The sequence below is a fragment of the Sesamum indicum genome, linkage group LG13 (assembly GCF_026168435.1).
Source record: "Sesamum indicum cultivar Baizhima isolate 11 linkage group LG13, ASM2616843v1, whole genome shotgun sequence".
In the NCBI taxonomy this organism is placed as follows: Eukaryota; Viridiplantae; Streptophyta; class Magnoliopsida; order Lamiales; family Pedaliaceae; genus Sesamum; species Sesamum indicum.
This window is the reverse complement of record NC_142669.1, coordinates 14,862,441-14,882,955: the sequence shown is the minus strand read 5'-3', so window position 1 is coordinate 14,882,955 and position 20,515 is coordinate 14,862,441. Positions and strand designations below refer to the sequence as shown.

The 20,515-nt window shown below is 34.6% G+C and overlaps 2 protein-coding genes across 6 annotated transcripts; both read right to left on the bottom strand.

Moving 5' to 3' along the window:
- Positions 1-959: 959 nt before the first annotated feature.
- Positions 960-10,038, bottom strand: LOC105176166 (KH domain-containing protein At4g18375). 5 transcript variants are annotated; one of them, XM_088877188.1, is made up of 10 exons: positions 9,879-10,037; positions 9,395-9,486; positions 8,244-8,324; positions 6,525-7,225; positions 5,131-5,601; positions 4,808-5,053; positions 4,485-4,697; positions 2,969-3,024; positions 2,445-2,511; positions 960-1,356 (listed from the first exon to the last, which is right to left on the bottom strand). In XM_088877188.1, the coding sequence occupies exons 4-10, from the start codon at positions 7,146-7,148 to the stop codon at positions 1,054-1,056; spliced, it is 1,980 nt and encodes a 659-aa protein (XP_088733314.1). In that variant the 5' UTR covers positions 7,149-7,225; positions 8,244-8,324; positions 9,395-9,486; positions 9,879-10,037; the 3' UTR covers positions 960-1,053. The 5 variants fall into 5 exon arrangements, 4 of the variants coding, with proteins under 4 accessions (XP_088733314.1, XP_088733316.1, XP_088733313.1 ...); XM_088877190.1 differs by having other exon boundaries at positions 9,395-9,481; positions 9,879-10,034; XM_088877187.1 differs by lacking the exon at positions 8,244-8,324.
- A 6,180-nt stretch (positions 10,039-16,218) lies between these two features.
- LOC105176167 (LOB domain-containing protein 41-like) lies at positions 16,219-17,629 on the bottom strand. The gene is made up of 2 exons (XM_088877354.1): positions 17,222-17,629; positions 16,219-17,129 (listed from the first exon to the last, which is right to left on the bottom strand). The coding sequence occupies exons 1-2, from the start codon at positions 17,409-17,411 to the stop codon at positions 16,468-16,470; spliced, it is 852 nt and encodes a 283-aa protein (XP_088733480.1). The 5' UTR covers positions 17,412-17,629; the 3' UTR covers positions 16,219-16,467.
- Between the last annotated feature and the right edge of the window lie 2,886 nt (positions 17,630-20,515).

Sequence of the window (20,515 nt, the reverse complement as noted above, 5' to 3'; positions counted from 1 at the left end):
GTGATTTTCGAATGATGCAAACTTTGGTCCATATTTTTCACAACAAAAAACTAAAATAAAAAATGATAAAGAAGCATATTAGCCCATATTTTCCACAACCAAAAGAGCTTTGTCCCAGGTTTGCATCAAGCGATGAGCGCTGTAATTTCGTCAAATTGTATTTAAAACATTTAACTACCATTTTTTCCTTTTTCTATTTTATCACTTTAAATATGTTGTTGGCCACAGAGGGAGCATCTCTAGAATTAGCACTCAAAGTGCACAATAGAGCGGGTTGGCCCAAAATCGACTATAGGATCCAGATAACCTAGACAATATATCCTATGATTTGTGAAAAATACCTTTCAAATATATTCAGTGGTGAAAACATGCAAAATGCAACCACCCATTGTCCACAGACTTATCTCAACATAACAACCCAACCGTGCGACACAAGATACAGATTGTGCAAACAGAAGGCATAAGTAGGTCAAACAAAATGAAGTTCCAGAAAAATGGTATCACAGAAATTAACAAGTCAGAGATGGCGATCAAGTGATCAACAAAAAGGATCTATGGGAAAAGCTTTACAAGGTGAAACAATCAATACCAGCCAACTAATACCATCATGAAAAGTACATAGATTGGATAAGAATTCCAGCAATGTTTTGTGCAGAAATGCAACCTCCACTTTTCAGGGTTAAAACATAGTAAAAATCCAATATACACTTCCTACCATGTAACTCTCGTTAGGATTCTATTGAAAAGTTATGTTTGTCAAAGGAATGTACACTAACAATCAAATTACCACCTAAAAGTAAAAGATGATTTGATGGAGCATCAACACCTCCTTGTAGTACCTCCTCTGAAACAGAATAATATTTGAAAACATGGAAGGGAAAAGAAAAGATATGAAGGTGGTTGATCTCACCCAGCCATGCAGAATGAGAGCGGAGAGATAACTGAAGTACAGATATAAATTACAGCAAACTATCTGCACTATGCTGGAAGGTCGAAACTATTAAAATCATACGATGTGCAGTAAAATCATGGTACAAATGCCCAAATTGAGCATCAATATTTGTAAGAACCATGTGCTCTTATGCTCTGGTATGAACCGTGCTGTGTATAAACATCTTGGTAGGCAACAGGTCGGGGATTAGAGTTCTGATAGGGAACTGGAGAAGCAATATTATTTGGATATGCGCCATACTGCGAATTATAGCTCTGGTAGGCACCTGATTGCGGATAATTATTATGTCCAGTAGACGATGCAGGTGTCTGATACAAATTTCTTGAAGAACTAAAATGCTCTGACATGCCAAAATCAGAACCAGTTGAATATGGATCCTGGAGATTCACCCTTGTTCCAGCAAACTAGAATACAAGAATAAGATTCAGAAGTCTTTACTTGAAGTCTTAGCATGAAGCTTTCGATACTGAATTATATTATTCTTAAGTTCAAACGAAATGCATTTAGGTAAAATTACAAGCAAGACACCAACAACGATTATGTAAATTCTGCCAGAATATATTACCACCACAAACAACTTAACAAAGAACATTCATCGACATCCTGAAAATAAGTGCAGGTTAGACATGTCAACAATGTGTTGGCTGATTTCAGCTTTTGCACGCTTGTGGTAGATAAAAAAATCAAAGATGAATAGACCTAATGACAATCTCATTAAGTATCAAAATAAAAGGCTGCCATGCAGATCCACTGAGTTTGAGCTTACTTCAAGTTTAAGTTTATATTTCACAATATCTTCTGTATCAGTGTTTTTGGACTAGGTGGTCCTTGTTCTTTTGGTCAGAACCAATAGTCAAAATGAACATTTTTAATACAATTAATTTTTTAAACACCAGCATAAGCATGCATGAATAGCCTTCGGTAATCAATCACATAGCAAGTTACAAGGGGAAAGTTACATAAAAGTGATAGAACAGAAAGCTGCCCTTGTAGAATGAGTAATCCCAAGTGCCACTGATAAACTATGGCATCAATAGAAGACCTAAGATGGCTATTTCACATTCTACTCTGAAGAAATAATAAGTAATTTACTTCAAGAGTATTAACTCCATTCATTAATGAATACCGTGTAACTACTTGAAAGAAATTAGAATGTCATAGTCCCCCTCCAAAGTCTATCTAATCCCCTCCGGATAACAACACGAGGAAATAGAAAATGTTATAAATTTGTAATTTGCTTCAATATTTGTTCTATAAATGCATAGTTCTTCCGGATTGACAAAAGGACAAAAGATCTAGCTAAGAAACATCCACTACAGGAACCAAAATGGAGTACATGTAGAACAAAAATATTATAACAATCAAGTATCATCTTAGAACCAGGTGGAGTGGAAAAGCTGGCCAATCTCTCACATTAAGCATGAAGAGATGAAACCTCCCAAAGAATAATTAAGTCACTCAATGTAAGTCTAACAAGTATAGTAAATCTCACCTCAGCGATGCGGCTCCCTCCTGTTGCTGATACAGAACCAATCTTGGCCTCGTTGACATCCGAGTACCTGAAACACAGAAGTTAAATATAAACCAAATAAAATCAAATCAAAATACTCTTATATGCATCTCAATTAATACAAATGAGATGTTGGAGAACACAAGCTGACGCATGGATGATGGTGTCATTTATAGCAGAATTTTTCATAATATAGAAAGATAAAAAAGTTTGACATGCTTACTAATTTCCATTCCATAAACCTCTAGTTAACATTTTAGGACTAAGAGGTAGAGCTTCAGCCAGTGTGTGTTTGAAGTGTGAATTCATTGTTATCAAGTCATGAAATAAATAATTGAATTTACACTTCAGAAAACCCAAGGCATGGCATCCAATTAAATGGCAGGAAATAAGAAACTATGTCCAAATGTTAATCTGCATGGCAACTTGGGATGATACTGTAGTACCTTAGATTATATAAGAGATTATATAGAGATAGTTAAAAATTCTCTAGTAGATGCCATTACCTCGTAGTGCGTGGAGGTAGAGGAAAACTTGGAGGCTCGTATTCACGAACACTGCCCTGAAGATCAGCAGAAGAACCATTAAGTAACATTCTTAAACTGCAAAAGAGAATAAAATTTACTTAAGGGCAACCTTAAAAAGTTTCAGTAGATACAGAGACATGCTAAACCTGATATTCCATGTTCTAGGTCCTTTTCTTTCAACTGGAAGCCAGTCCAATTTATTTTGGTTTCTACATTTCTACTTCACTCAAAATTCAACAAATTTTATGCTTACCAGTGAACTGTGGTTTTAGTGAAAAAGTCAAACCAAAGCAAGATAATTCCCTCCCTAATGTATCTGAACAGGGTATCACAAAGTCTTTCACAGACAGGACTGTTTCCTGTCCTTACAAGTTACCTTTTTAACAGAAGATTGAGGTGGTGGCTTACATGAAAGTTCCAGATTCAAGATCAAGTACCAATGACTATATTACAGCCCACGCTTTCTGGTTGCCAGACTATATAACTTGCATTAAAAGAAACATCGACACTCAGGTTGAACCTTAGATTCACCCAAATTATCATTGACGAACACTTCAAACAATTCTCTATGCCACATCCCACAAGCTGCAAAAACGGTTGCCACTTCCATGCCAGATTAATCACAACCAACCCAAGTCTTTAAATGTATAAAGATGCATTTCTCAAAAAATTGAAATCCAATACCTCTAATATTATGGTATACATGAAGCTTTAGCATTATGGGCAAGAGGAAAAAATCACCACATAAAAAATATGCTTTGAGCATAACCGATTAAAAGGATGCAAGCATTTCAATCATATATTACATGTAAATTGACAGAAAAATGGAACATGTTATCCAACTTCCAAACCAATCAATGAATTTCACAATCCTATTGAGGTCACAAAACTAAATCAAGAAATGTTCCCACTTATCTGAATACCTGCACGTTGTTACTGCTTAAGTCCTATATTTACGTCAGTTTTATCCTTTGATTCGTGCACTAGCAAATCAGCACCAAGCACTCATGAAACTACGAATAACGTAATGCTGAACCACAGAATTTCTTGTAAACTGCTATTTTGACTTGTTTTAAGTTGATCCGTTTTTGTATGTGCATATAATACAAGCACATAACCAATAGATGCATCGGAGAAAAGAGAGTAAGTAAAAAGTATCACTTTCTTTATTATTCATTCAAAAGCGCATTGAGAAAGAAAAAATTAGGGTGGAGAGATAATGGCAAGTAAGAAAAGCTGATTGAGAAGAGACAGAGAGAGAGACCTTGCTGTCATATGCCCCATGTGTGGATCACATGCCAGAGATTCTAGAAATGAAATACTGTTTTATATCTCTCTCACATACCAATCCCCCCACCCTGCCCCTGGCAGTAATCATGAAACATCAAGCATACTTGGCTAACATGAATGTGGTCCTCAAAACTCAATCCACACAGCTTACAAGATATTGGCAACAAAGTTTGATGATATAGAAAATGTAATAGTGAACTAATACCTGTAAATGTTCATATCTTCTCGAGCTTCCGGCTCCAATAGTACTTGACAGAGGGAGGCCACCACCGCGTAAGTTTCCTGCAGGGTTAAATCCTGGGAAAGGCCTAACAGGGCCAGGTTCCACCCTAGAATTGGCGTCGCGAAGACATCTTGTTCTAAGCCTAGATGCAATCTCTACCAAGGCATCTTTAGCAACCCCAAAACTTCCAGATATCTGATGTTTAAACAAATGAGCACTCGTAAAATCTTTATTAAAACATGTTAGCTCTAAGCACAAATAGGCAGATCTCAAAATGCAAAATATATCATGAGCAAAGGCATCACCTGCACAAGCTCTTCGTCTTCTAATGCACATTTAGGTTTCTCTTCCTTGGAAAAGACGCGTATGTCTGCGTGCGTTCTCCTCCTCATATCATTGATGACATGGCCTCCTTGTCCAAGAATGCAGCCAACCTTACTTGATGGAACAAGAAGTCTAGTTGTAATGGTTCCCTTATCAGAATATTCACTAGTTTTATTTTGAAGATGAAGAATGGCGTCGATAGTCTGTGACCTTTGATCCCAAAGAGCCTGAGAAAATGTTCAGCTCAGCAAGGGCCCCTATATGCTAAAATAAATTAGTCCAAGCTAGCAGAAGAATAACCAACCTCAAACGAAGAAACACGGATTACTCTTTCATCCGACTCTTTCGATACATTCTCGACATGGATACTAGTTCCTGTTTCCTGCTCTAACTGCCTGACATTAGAGCCTCCCTTGCCTATCACACCACCAATCTTTTCGGCAGAGCAGAGTATTTTTACAGTGAACTCACTCGGTGCTTCCCTGTCATGTGGAGGACTAACACCATCATAATCTTCAGGTCCAAAAGCAGATGGCTGGACGCCATATCCTCCCCTGAATGGCATAGGTTCCATTCTGTGGGCATCGCTAGTACGTTCCAACCAAGTCGAATTTCCTGGAGGAATATTTTTTATTGGGGGACCAGGAGGGTGAAACCCCTGATTAGCATATGGAGTCGGAAAAGTTGAGGGAGGTTTATCCTTCCGTGGATTCTGATGTAGAAGAGTTGATATTTCATATAGAGCTTTCCTAGCAATAGCAGGTTTACCTGAAATCTATAATATAAAGTTTCAATACCGGATGTTCTATGGTTTCGTTATAAAAATCCAAGAAAGATATATAAACCACTTCTAAGAGTACAAGCAATTGTTTTTAACTTAACAATGGAAACAAACATGTAAGAGCATTCCTTAACTGTCTTAAAACAATAATAATCTTAAATGCTAAATTGAATGGAATAAAGGCATACACTTAATATTGCAACGAACGAAACTGAAAAAGTAACCCCATAAGATGTACCAAAAATTATTTATGTGCGTGTGTGTGTGTGTGAATTTCAGTAATAGACGTCAGAGTTCACTTCTAAAAGCAATAGCCAATGTCAGGCTGAATAGTCCAAATAACTTATTCAGTTCCACCAACAAAATTGTACATAGCATGCACCCAGTTCAAAAATCTTTAAATCATGAAAATAGAGAAGCGCTTCAATTACCAATCTGAAGTGCTGGAAGTATATATTTATGCAAGACAAGGCCTCATTGTATTTAGAATAATATAGAGTCTACCCTCACAGCGGAGAACAAGTAACAAGATATCCATCCTAAAGGAAAATAGAAGTCCTCAAGTGATAAACAACACTTACCTTATTCTTCTCATATCTCAAGCCCAAACTCCAACCTAAAGAAATGGGTAAAGCACTAAACTCTAGAAGAAAAAAAGATTAGAGGAAAGCATCACACCGCAGGTTAATAAGTGGTTCAGATTTAAATATCCTATCATTCTTGCACTAAACCAGATCTATGTGTCACTATGAACAACAACAAACCAAGCAATCCAGAACAACTTTAGCAAAATAGATGTATAATTATCCAATGGCATCCTAAATTTAGGTATAACACTTTGTTTCCATCCAATGCATGTATTCAGGCGAAAAGATATAAATAATTATAAATTGCAAAAGAAGGATTAATAATTTTACTTGCACTAATTCATCATTGCTCGTCGCACAAGCGGGAAGATTGTCAGCAGGAAGAACACGTATGTTTGCACCAGTCTCAATGCGTAATCTTTGGATTACATCTCCTTTCCTTCCTAAAATACATCCAACCATATTGTTTGAAACCAGAAGACGAGCACTGACCACAGTCTCATCCCCATTGCCTTTTTCTGCTCCACCAAGATCTTCCTCAACAATTCTGTCATGAACTTTAAGGAGGGCATCTTGGGCTGCACAATGTGGCTCCAATACATCATATCCTTCCTCGGATTTCTCACCATTATTGCCACTCTGTCTTTTCGCTTGTTTGTCAGAGGGACTAAAAATTATTATCACCCTCTCATCAGACCCAGGAACAGAGTCAGAAACTGTGATCTTTGCTTGAGTTTCTTCTCTAAGGGATTTTACGATGTTACCACCTTTTCCAATTACACTACCAATCTTTTTAGATTGGCAAAGAATACGATAAACTGTGTCTGATGGGTGAAAGTTCTCATAAGAATCTTCACGTATAGAATTATGTTGTTTTCCTTTCCTAGAACCTCCTGTTCTCTTGAATTGTGGATTAGAACGTTTATTAAGGAAGTTTCTTCTATTTCCTTCCATGACGTTTTCGATACAATTTAGAACTGCATCTGATTGTTGCTATTCTAATTTATTCAAAACTAAAGGATCAATGACACCTGAAAATGGAAAAAGCAACAGGGGCCAGAAAAATTAGAAGGCGTCAAGTAACAGATAACTGAATCAATAAATTCATGCAGAATGTATAATTCAACAATGCAGAAATCTAATCAGACAGCTAAATTTACAGTGAATAGAAAGGGAAAGCAGACACCGAAAGCACACCCTACGTCCCAAAAGCTAAGTTGCAACTAAATTTGAAACAAACAGACACACAACTCACTAGATCAACTCTGATGTTTTTCTCCTATGTTGATAATACATCCATTCTTCTTTTAGTTCCAATTACAGGCAAGCAAATCGTCCTGTACCTCTCTTTAGTATTTACTACTTACTTCTCCTTCATGTCACACCATCAATTTGCTGTATCTTTTCCATTGCTGAACTCCTTATCCTATAGGTAGAAGGACTGAAGGGGGCATCCCTGACTACTCTACAACTTAAAAATAAATGCACTTTAAAATTGATCCTCCTTTAATTTACCAATGCCTCCCATGCTAGTCAAATATCTGTTTTGTCTCCTTATTACTGCAATTTCAGCTGTTTTGCTCACTCATTTAGAAGCCCTTTACATTTCTGTTATTTTGCGTCTTACTAAAGATCCCTATATGGATATATGCTTCTTGAGTTGACTTCTCCGAAAGACTCAAACTTCTTTTGTTCAATCTGAGCTCCAGTTAGTGTTATGTTGGAATATAGCATGCGCAGGTCAAAAGGTAGCTTTTATTTAGCATCATTTGTTGTGTGTTCAAAGTATTATACATACTACATATATCTGTATGTGTAAAGATTTCGTTGATTTTATAATTAATTCCACATCAATCAACTTTTTACAAATCTCAACTATTGATATGCAGTTTAACTCTAAATCTTTGTATTACTTGTTTTTGTGAAATGCAAATACACTAATTATCCTTTCCTTATCTGCTTTCATCCAAATAGGTTAATGTGGACACAAGCCATTGATGGAACACAAATGGACATTAGCTACATAGTTGCTCCTATTACTTTACTTACAAGTGTGAAGTTGTCGTACTCTTCTTTGCAGGGCCATGTTCTCTTCCAAAAATTTATGCTAGCTTTTCTTTCCTTGTCGTGCTGATTTAGGAGATTTGGTTATGCCTTTCGAAACTACATTTCATTCAAATAGCTTGCAAATATGGTGGATATGGTAAACATGTGGTCTCATATGTAGTTCTATATTTGCATTTGCACATGAATGACTTATTTTACTTGCGGGAAAAATAATGGCAGCAAAAAAGTTTTTCCCTTATGTGGATAATTAAAATGTAACCACTCGCATTCTCATAATCTAGTTTCTCGCCTAAGGCCATAATTGGTAATGAGTGCCATGGCGCGGCCTCAGCGCCATTACTAAAAAATGGCGGAGTGCTTACTCAGCAAGCCATTCTGCACCATTTTTCCAGGCACAGAGGCGCGCTGTGCCCCGGTCCAAAAAGGGCTGGGGCTTGAAAGAAACTGCGGAAAGGCTGGCTAAAAAATGTCGCCAGTGTAAATTGAAGCCAGGCTAAAAAGCCCAGCCTTTAATTCAGTTGCTTTTAAAAAAAAAAGAAAGAAAGAAAGAAAGAAAGAAAGAAAAAGAAAAAAGAAAGAAAATTAAATAGAAATTTAGACAAAATAGGCTGAATGGCTTACACCATTCCTAAACGTACAGTGATCGAGAGAACGAAAAGAATAATGATGATGATGAGATTGGGGAAGAATTGGAGTTTGATTAATGGATATTTTATATTTGTTTTATAATGATTATGCATGATTTTTTTAATGATCGTGCATGTTTTGAACTCTTTTTTTTTTTTCAGACTGGTTATTTTGCAGAATTTGCAAGAATAAACCACCAATGATCAGTATAAAAGATATATAAGAGATCAGTCAAATAACATATCATGTGGCAGATCATTGACAAGTAAAGTAGGCTTCAAGATCAATCTGAGCTATCTTACAGTTACGAACAACAAACCAATTCCAATTCAAAATAAGATTTCAATTTCACTCCAAATTTCAGGTCAAATTTAAAGCTCAAGCCAACCACACTTGGCAATTTCCATTTGAAAGAATTGAGCTCCAACTTCGCAAAAAACCATCAGTTCTCTTCAGCGCAACAAATCAAAAGTAACACAATTCAAAGGACCACAACTTGAAAATACCTTGCTAAGTTGTCTCCCTCTTGAGAATCATTCCGGATGACCTCCTCAGGCAAACTCTTGAAACTCGAAACCATCTTATGCAGAACCCTGCCCTGCGGTTACAGTGAACCAGATTAGCAAAACGCCCTATCCTTCATTTGAATCATCGTTCACACAAAATGACCCCCCGCCACTATAAACACACACGTATATCAATATAAGCTCATGCCATAGCTCAAAATAATCAAACCGAACACAAACCAAACAAAATTCTCCGCTTATGTTAGAAAATGAAAATGTAAAGCCCGTATACACATTCGACGTCAGTCACCACATCCCTTCTTCGTAATTGGTAAACCAAGAAACAAAAACTCAGTAACAAAATTCAAAACACACTTCTGCCTGAAGATTCAGGAAATTAGGTTTCCCATTTGACGTCGGAGAATGCAAAAGAAAAACAAATGCAAGAACAAAGAAAGCACAAGATTGCAGGAAAAGGACATACCGATCTAAGAATACGTGAGTGGGGTTTTGCGGAGATTTTGCGCTTTCTTCATCGCCAAAATGAGAGAACGGTGGGGAAGACGACTGTAGTAGGGCTTTTTTCGTTTTTCACTTTCAGTTTTTCAATTCTCTCTCTCTCTCTCTTCCCTTTTCTGTAATTTTAGATTTTCCTGATAAGGAGGAATTCTTGCCAAATTACAAAAGCACCCCAATTTTGTCTTTACTTTTGCACTCAGCCCTCTCATTCTTATATTAAAGGATAAATTAATCGTTGTTTGAAAAATTATCAATACCCTGATTTTAACGATCGTTTAATAATTAGTCCAATTCGTTAGCTTTTCTTTTATTTTTTATGCTAAACTGATCAAAAAGCTCTTATAAATTGAAAATTATAATTTTATTTAATTTTTAAAACTTTCTTGATTTTTTTATAGACTAAGTTGATAAATTTTTTATAATTTTTAAAAAAATTTCATCCACCTCGTTCAAATTTTTTATAATTTTTTTATTTTTTAAAAAAAATAAAAAAATACAATATGGGTAAAGTTGATAATTTTCATACATTCATCCAATGATTACATAATTTTATCAAATATTAGAGGATATTTGTAATATTACAAATAATAAAGAGTACTTGTAATATGATAAATATCAGGAAAATTCATTGTAATTTATCCTGTACTAAATTTAAAATACCTAAAATATATTTATTATTTTGTGATATATATTTTATTTCAAATTTATATATCTATACCTTATATCTTATTATTAAGTGAGAGCGCCACTTTAATGTTTCGCTTTCTATTAGTCTGCTAATTTATATTTTTTTAATATTTAATTCATTTAGTTATTAATCCCAAAACCACTCTTAGAAACCCTCAAATTGTCCGCTCTTTTCAACTTTAAATTTTTATAATTTTGTTTTGTTTGAATATTTTTATTTTTTTCAATTAACATATATTTTAAAAATATAAATTATTTTTTAAAAATTTTATTTAATTATGCACATTTATTTGAGTATGTCAACGGTAGTATATATATATATGTATATATATATATATATGAACTTCTTAAAATGCACTCAATTATTTTTAAATACTTCTCATTCACATTAAATTGCCCATAAACCTCACTAATATTTTATAGGGTGTATTATATATTTTCATTCGAATTATGCATGTTTTTATATTTTATTATCTTTTTTTTTTTTTTTGTCAATTTACATCTCAATATTACAAAATTTTGCACTTTGTTATTTATAACTATTTTTCAACCAAGTTTTTTATTAAAAAAACCACCACATGCACTACACATGTGATATTTAAAGATTATATGATGTGATGTATTTCATATATGCATAGCATGTGATGTTTTTTCAATAAAAAAAATTAACAAAAAAGACTCATATGTAGTAAAGTGCAAATTTTACAAACTTGAGATGCTAAGTTGATACAAAAAAAGAAGTTTAAATAACAAAATATAAAAACGGGTATAATTCGAATGACAAATGTAATTTACCCTATTCTATAAATTATATAATTATCTAATATACCTTTTCTACAATAATACTATACAACATTTTATTAGCTCAAAAAATTAATAATTAACACCATTGTAACTTTTATTTTGCATACGTACTGGTGTGGTCAAAAAAATTACGGGTCCTAATGAAAATGAACTATGTTCAAAGCTTGGGACAAAGGGAATGCAAATCCTAAGGGGGACCTGCAAAAAAGGCGTTAGCATTTCGACTCCAAGTTAGTAACGAATTTCAGATGGAATAAAGTTAAAAAAATAAATAAATTTGATTGAAAATTGAGATGTGGTGAATAAAATTGGTGAAAAGTGCATGAACACGTGATAATGTGCTTTTAGAATGCTTAAAAAATATTTAGAGAGTAAGAGAGGTGTGAGGGACATAAGGGGTGTCTCTTGAGAATTGTCTCAGGAAGGTGTCTTCCATATGGAGGAGTAAACTTGTATTTATAGGCGGGTGTCCTCTTTCGATAGGGCTCTGCGAGTTTTCTCTATTTCCGAAAAAAATAGATAAAAGTTGTTTGGATAAGCTAGAATATGTTCTCATCCTCCATTAATCTTGTTGTTGAAAGTATATTTCTAAGTTGAGGGGAATCCTTCACTAGCGAGGACGTCTAACCACCAGAGAGTCTTCCTAGCCAAAGGAGTCCAGGATTTTGAGAGGACATCCCTTGATTTCATGCCTTCCATGTTAGCTAAGAGGTAGACCTGGCAAGCTAGAATATTCCATGTGGAGAGATGTTTAAGCATGGGTCTTGGGTCAATCACCTTGTTGGGCTATATCTTTGGTCTAAGTCTGTGAACATCTTGAGCTCTTACCTCCTTCATGGGCCATTGGCCTAATGCGGAAGGTCTCGGGGTTCTTTATTCCTTCTTGGGCTGGTCTTTTTTGGGTCAACTTATTTTTATGCACATCAGTAGCTATCTTTAGAGGTGAGGCCCAAACAGGGGATTCCTGCAAAAACATTAGCAGCATAATCATGCTTAGAAAAAGAAGACTTACTTTGTGCCTGTACGGAGCAGGGCTTTTTATGAAAATGCCTCCACATATGAGGGCTTAATGGGTGCATTTTGTGCTTACTCTAGTGTAGGATTTTATTTTTCTACAAGAGAATGTTAAATAATAAAATACATGTATTATTACGAATATGTCTAGTACAAAGCAAAATTATTGTGCCTCATTGGAGGAGCGTTTATTTGAGGGGGGTCTCCTTGAAACAAGACTTAGGAACTCACCGGAGGAAGAAAAAGGTGTCCACTGGAAGCAAGGTTTAGATGTCTCTACGGATGAGGGTTTAAGTGCCTGCAGAGGATAGAGCTTATGGATCCCCCATAGAAGGACCTAAGTGCCTGCCCGAAGAACGATTGGGGTACCTCCACAAAGGAGAGCTTCTATGCCTATGTGGAAGACAAGACTTTTTATGAGTGGGTACCTGCCAGGGGACGGGGCTCTAATCTGAGAAGTTTGAGAAGGATGCCTCCCTCGTGAAATCCCTACAAGAAAGCACATGTTAATACATCGAAAGTGGCAAAATAAAACCTCCAAGGTATTTAAGTTAAAATATTAAAATACTATATGAGGAAAGCTTGTATGTGAAGATTTATTCGTTAAGTGAAATGCCTATCTAGGGGCAACGCTTGTTCATGAAGGATGCTGCCTGGGGGAAGGGTTTATTTTCTAAGGAGGATGCCTACCTGGGGGCAAGGCTTATTTTCTGAGGAGGATCCCCTCCTACTCTTCCAAAGGACGTCCTGCACATTAAAAGTTGAATTAGTAGAAACATTAGAATTAAGTAATGATAATGATGGGGCTGTTGAAGTTAGACCTTGAACAGAGGTAGTAATCATCTGTTGGAGGTACTCGAGCGTGAGGGGTACCATCTTTCGCGAGGAGTCATCCGAGAAGGTGTGGTCTCCTTCCATTATTCTCATGTCTTATATTTGTGTTTCCACAGACGGCACCAATGATGCATTAAAAAAATACACGGGTCCAATGGATTTGAAATATGTTCAAAGCTTTGGTCAAAGTGAATGCAAATTCTGAAGGGGGACCTGCAAAAAAGGTATTAGCATTCTGACGCCCAAGTTAGTAGTAAATTTGATATGGAATAAAATCAAAAAGTAAATAACTATATTGAATATTGAGATATGATGAATAAAATTGGTGAAAAAGTGCAAGAACACGTGATAATGGGCTTGTAAAGTGTTTAGAGAATAAGAGAGGTGTGAGGGATGTAAGGAGTATCGTCCAGAGAGTAAGAAAGGTCTTAGGAATGTGTCCTCAGTATAAAGAAGTAAACATGTATTTACAAAGGATGTGTCCTCTTCCGATAAGGCTCTGCACGTTTCCTCCATTTTCAAAAAATGGATAAAAGCTATTTGGATAAACCATAATATGTTCTCATCCTCCATTTAATCTTGCTGTTGAAATCATATCTCTAAGTTGAGAAGAATCCTTCAATGGCAAGGATGCCTAACCACCAGGGAGTCTTCCTAGCCAAGGAGTCCAGGGTTTTGAGGGGACCTCCCTTGACTTCGTGCCCTCCATGTTGGCTAAGAGGTAGACTCGACAAGCTAGAAATATGCCACATGGAGAGATATCTAAGCATGGAGCTCGGGCCAATCACCTTGTTGGGCCATATCTTTGGGCTAAGTTTGTGAACATCTTGGACTCCTACCTCCTTCATGGGCCATTGGACTGATGTGGGAGGTCTCGGGTTCTTTATTTTTTCTTGGGCTAGTTTTTTTTTCAAGCAAATTTATTTTTATGCATATCATGTACAATCATAATGCACGTGTAAATTTTTTCAAATAATGTATCTCAAAATTTAATTCAATTATGTCTATTTTTATTTATTTTACATGATTTTTACATTTAGAAAAAAAGGTGAGATATTTGATTGGCACGGCAATATTTGATTATTTATTAATAAAACTATTCATATTGAGCATTTATAACATTTCATCATTAATTATTCAAATTTTTTAATTAAAATATCTTATCAAAATCCGAGCATGTATTCACGAATATTGAGAGGGTGTCTCGGTAAGTTTATATTGAAGACGTATAAACTCATATATTTTAAAAACCATTTTATAGTTTACAACATATTATATACTACTTTAGAATAAAAATATGAAAGTACTAAGATGAAATAAAATTATAAAGCTTATAAAATGTTAATAATAACAATGTAATAATTAAATGCAAACAAAATTAAAGAGCCCATTAAAATTTAAAAAAAAATAATTAAAAACTCATCACTTTACTCAATAAATTTATTAATTAATTACCTCCACACTTCGTGAGGTTCGATAAATTACAAATACATATTTATAAATCAAAATTAAAATTAATCTTATTAAGATTTGTTCCGTCTTGAGGGTCCGATAAATCTATCATGTGATAATTTAAAAATACCCCTTAAAAGATTTTGACAATAATTCGACCCACTTCTCGAGCCAACATACCCTTTAAAATGAAATTGTAATATTTTAAAAGATCGAGGGAAAAAATTATATTTTGATTTTATTATACTTTGTGATTGAATTGCATATTTTAATTTTTTTTTTCATTAAACTAGTCATTTTTTACCATGATTTTATAATTCATAGAATTTGGCTTAGATCTTCAACATGTTTGTCACATCATAGTTCTGAGCTATATAACAAATCTATGTGCAAATAATTGCGTTTTATCCCATGCATCCAAGGATCAGTCCTAGGAAATGTCTTTTTCCCTGTTCTTGATGTTTACGTTTTGGCCCCTTTTTGGATTCCTTTATTTTTCTAACTTTAATTACATCAGTATTTTTAAATTAATTGATGTATTATAACATTCAGTACATAATATATTAAAATTTTTAAATTAATTAATAAATTTAAAGTAAACAAAGAATCAGCATGCTCGAAGCTGAGGCACGATATTAACATTTGACAAGAATGATTGTAATCGATTTATTTCAATTAATAATAGTTCATCAATATATTTAAAGATCAATTACCTCATAAACAATTATTGGACCTCGATCGTCATAATGAACTTAAAAAGATAAGTAGTTAATTTTACAGTATTTAAGAGGGTGTTTGAATAAACTTTGTAATTTTTTTTAAACATGTTATAATACATTTGACAACTCATAATGGTAAAGTATTTGATATTTATTTTGTAAAAAATTAAACTTATAAAATAGTATAAGAGACCATAATCTCATCTGGAAAAGTACAAGGAGCTCTTAATTTAATTTTAATAAGCTCCTTATATTTTATTATATTAATCACAAAATTATCATTATTAACATAATATACATTCTTGTAAACTTGTTTTATTAAAAAATAATTCAATATATTATTTTTAAATTAGATTATTGATATTGGATATAATTGATACAGGGTCCATATGTCGATTACTAAATTTCATATGCCCAAAATGCTATTTAAATTATAATAAGAAGCAAAATGTATTTTTTTTTATATGTTTATATATTAATATTCATTACCACATTATTAAAAATCCAAATGTCAAATATAATATTTGTCTAATTTAATAATTATATAATTATTTATTGATAATTAGAAAAATGGATACTAAATCATTGGTTATGTTCCAACAAAAAACCTAATGTTCGCTATAATTATAAATTTTCATCATTATTTAAAAATTATAAATATTACCAATCATCATTTAACAGTTATTTTTATAATTATCTGTCACAAAAACGATTGTTAATTTTAAAAAATATTTATTTACAATTATGGTAAAACCCGTAGTGTCTTAATTGTTGAATTTAGAGTAAAAATGGAAATTGGAAAAGACTTTTTTGTATCATTGACTCATATATATATATGTATATATATGTCTTGTCTTGTATCCCTACATAACTCATCTACCTAACTCTTCTTGTATCACACTTTTGTACACCTCTTCTCCTCACAAAGGGCATTTTTGTCAACACACACAAAAATTAAAAAAACCCAAAACTGAAGGTAAAGAATCAATGGAACGTTTGAACTTTGATCCCCGCCGTACGTCAAAAACTGATCATCTTCATCTATCACGAAGCCGGACACTCGAGCGCTAGCTCCATTTTACAAAGCCCACCGTTGTCGGCCGAGTCACCGGCTTGTCTCCGCTTCGGCTTCGGTGAGCGTTTCATGGGCTCCAAGCCCAGGGTTAGATCCAGCTCAATCTCATCGTCATTGGCCAGTCGGTGGTCTGTGTTGAAATTGGGTTCAACTCCGACGCCATGATCGGCTTCCGCCTCCGCGGTCTCGGCGGAGCCCAGACTCTCACTCTGCCCGCTTATCCTCTCCACCACGGGCTCCGTCGTCTCGGATTGATGGCTCAAGGATGACTCATGGCTCGGCGACGTCCTGTTCACCTCATCGTGGCTGGTCTCTTCCGCTGACTCGACCCGGACCCGGCTCCGCTTCGACTTCGGTGCGGACCGCTTGAAGCGGCAGCGGTTCCTGACTCGATGCAGATCATTCAAGTTCTCTTCCTTGTTGACATGCCTTATGTCATAGGCCTTGAGCGGGGGCCCGTTTTTGGCCGCAGCAGCATCAGTTGCAATCTGGGTTATCGGAGCTCCTTTCAGAACCGCCTCAACAGCATTCTGGCAGAGCTGCCAGCTCCCGGACCACATCAACCCGACCGACCCGTATATCGGGTTCACAATCCTCCCGCAGGCCTCGTACAGCAAAGACCTAAAAATCGCTGCAAACCAGAAAATTCACATCCATCAGAAACGGGTTCGCGTTTAATTAATAAATTCATATGTACGTAATGACGAGAAAGAAGAGGCGAACCAGGGCGGAGGTGGCTAGGTCCGGCATTGATGAGATTCATGAGGCCGGCACGGCCGTAGAACTTGGCCAGGAAAACGGTGGCGTTGGCCTGCGAGTCGGGGCTCTTGATCCACTCCAAACACGGCCTTATGCTGCAGTTCTCACTGCAGCCCTTCCGCAAAACTCGACAACCATTACAGCTCATCCGCATTTTGATAAAAAATCCAAATCAAATTCAAGCGATGAACGGAGCGATACTCAGCTGGACGCAACGTGTTTGTGAAAATTCGCAAGAGAGAAAACAGAAGGTAAGAAGAAGATTTTTGCTGAATGTATGTAGATACATACATATATATATATATATGGGGTGGTGTGTGGACATTGATTGGGGGTTTGTAGGAGGAAGTGGAAACTAGGGTCGGATGCAGCTGTTTCATAGTGTAGGAGGTAAGAGAGGAGAGCGGTATTTGTTAGAAACCAGGTAGCCACATTCATGGAATTGGGAGGTGTATCTCCACTCAATTTCATTCAACCATGGTCCCACCCTCTAATAAAATGTCAAACTCCCCGAACCCAGAGTTTAGTCGACTCACGCCCATTCCCCACCGCGTGGATGTCACTTCTCCTAAAGCTTATCCTACTCTATTTCTTTTTTTCCTATTTAATAATTTATATTTTATATTTTAAAATATATTATAAAAAAATAAAATATATAAATTAACATATAATATTAAAAATAAGTAAATAGTAACTGTATGACAAAAAAGTTAGTGTAGTTGTGTGACTTGTATTATAAATCGTTGTTTGTGATTGAAAAATTATAATTTTTTCTATATTACTATATATAATTGTAGAATAATATTTCATTTAAAAATATAAAATCGAGACCAAAAATTAAGATTGTTCTCAAAACAATTTAAATTGGGTATTTGAGAATTTGAGACGAAAGATATTGTTAGGTTCATCGGGTGATTTAAAAAAAAATCAATGTTTAAGTCAGTTTGAGGTTGGAAGGAAAACGTTACAGGACAAAATATATTCACTTGTCTAGACTACTCTGCATAATTTTAAAATGTGAATCAGCAATTAACAACCAAGAATCAGATCGTTGTGTCGGGTCGAATTGTGTCCAGCTCAATCTGCACAAAACATACATGAATCCTTATCTTATATTAATAATTTAATATCTTTGGAATTATTCTTGAAAAAAAATTAACTTAAGCCATGTAAATATATTAATACGCATAAATGGAGAAATGATAAACATCCTGACTCTACGTACCATAGCTCGCAGCATTTTTCTTACCAGTAGACGCAGAAGACACAGGAAGGGCCACGTGAATCACCATAGGGGGCATTAGGGGGGTGGGCGCGTGGAGGGCACATGAGGGTGTCAGAGTGAGGTCGAATCGCCACATATCGTGGAGGCCAAGCGGATAGCGGGGCCCGCATCCACATCCTCCCGGTTTTCTGGAAAACCGTCTTGTGGAAAACAGGCGGCGGGTATCTGGTTTTGGGGCAGCTGTGGGCGCCAGTTTTTCCCTTCTTCCGGATCTATGGGCCACCGGCACCCCCGGGTCCGAATAACCCGACCCGGATTGTCACGTCACCCGTGCTTATCCCCATAAGCTCGGACTTCTCTCACAACTTGTGTGATTAGTTAGTCATAATTAATTTATTAATCTCTTTAATTATTATTTACAATTATTAATTGGTGTTGTGCTCTGTTTGGGGTTACGGAAAGTTGATAAAAATGGAACAAAAAGACGAGTCGCCTTTTTCTCATGTTTATCTTTGCAAAAGCGTGTGCGTTTGTTCTTTCTCGGTCAAATGTTAAAAAAAAAATAAAGAGTAATTACACCTGCAAAACTTATTTATGGTCTATTTACACAAATTATTTATATTTTTTAAAAATTTATACATATTCGAATAAAAAAAATTACTATCACTTACACAAATCATCCATATTTTTTAAAATTTACACAAATACTTCCCAAAAATATCAATATAATTACACAAATTATTATTAATTTTTGACTGCCATAGATCAAGACGTTTAAATGTAATTATCTCAAAAGTAATGGATGGTGATAAAAACTTTTGGTAGGAATAGGTCTTATGGCTACCTCCTCGGACAATTTATCATTTTAAATGGGGTGTGATTAGGGTCGAGATTGCGGATGATTCTGTAATTTGTGTTAGGTGAGTCCCAACGTCCACGTTAGGTATTTAAGTGGTAGATTAGTCTGCAATACAAATTGTTAAAATTTGTTGTGGTTACTCTTAATTAAAACCGTTCGATACTTAAATCATCAATTTATTTAGAGTTACAACGAAGTCGCTGAGCTAGACCTCGTAATTATGAAGCACACATGTCTTGTAAATTGCCTTTCAATATTTAGAGGAGCACACTTGTCCTAAGCTGAATGAATCAGTGTACTCGACATCCTATCATTGGATGAACTAAATAGCTGATAGAATGTTAATATTGATAAGTTTATATATAATCGATTTAGATTAAAAATATCAAATAATTTATAATAAGTTTGGAGTTTTAAATATCTTATAAATATTTTAAAATTTTGATAAACCTCATTTGTAAGTTGTTAAAAGACTCGAAAGAATCATTTGACTAAAATCCTATGATGTCCTAATCAATTTAATACCTTAAAAGTTTATATAATAAAGAAATATAAAAATTCACAAAACAACAAAATCAAACATACATTTCTCCGATGATAATAAATAGAGTTCACTGACACCGCATTTGAATTGATAAATTTAGATTTAAGTAGAAATATTTGAAATTAGAGAAAAATTAAAATATATTATTATTCAACAACATATCATACAAATTTAAAATAAAATAAAATAAATTACTTGAATATAAAAATCATCTAAACAAATCTAAAAAAATTATTGCTAAAAATTCGAAATTAATAATATAAATCCATCAATTCAAGTACAGATTTTCGACTATATATTTTTTTTTTAAAAAAAAAGGAATCCAAAATCATATTTATTTATGGTTGTAATACTTTAAAATTATTTTGAGACAAGCGAACAACATAGGTAGTGTTTGGATTTATATTTTTGTGTTTTTCGAGACAAGATAAAACATACTCAATATGTATTTATTTTTGTGTTTTTACACCTTATCTATGTATTTTTTTATTTTTCAACTTTCTATATATAGTATAAAACATACATTATTTGACAATAAACAGTGACTTTTGTCATCATAAAATACAACATTAAACATAAATATATACATATTTATATATATATAAAATATATGATTTGACAATAAACAGT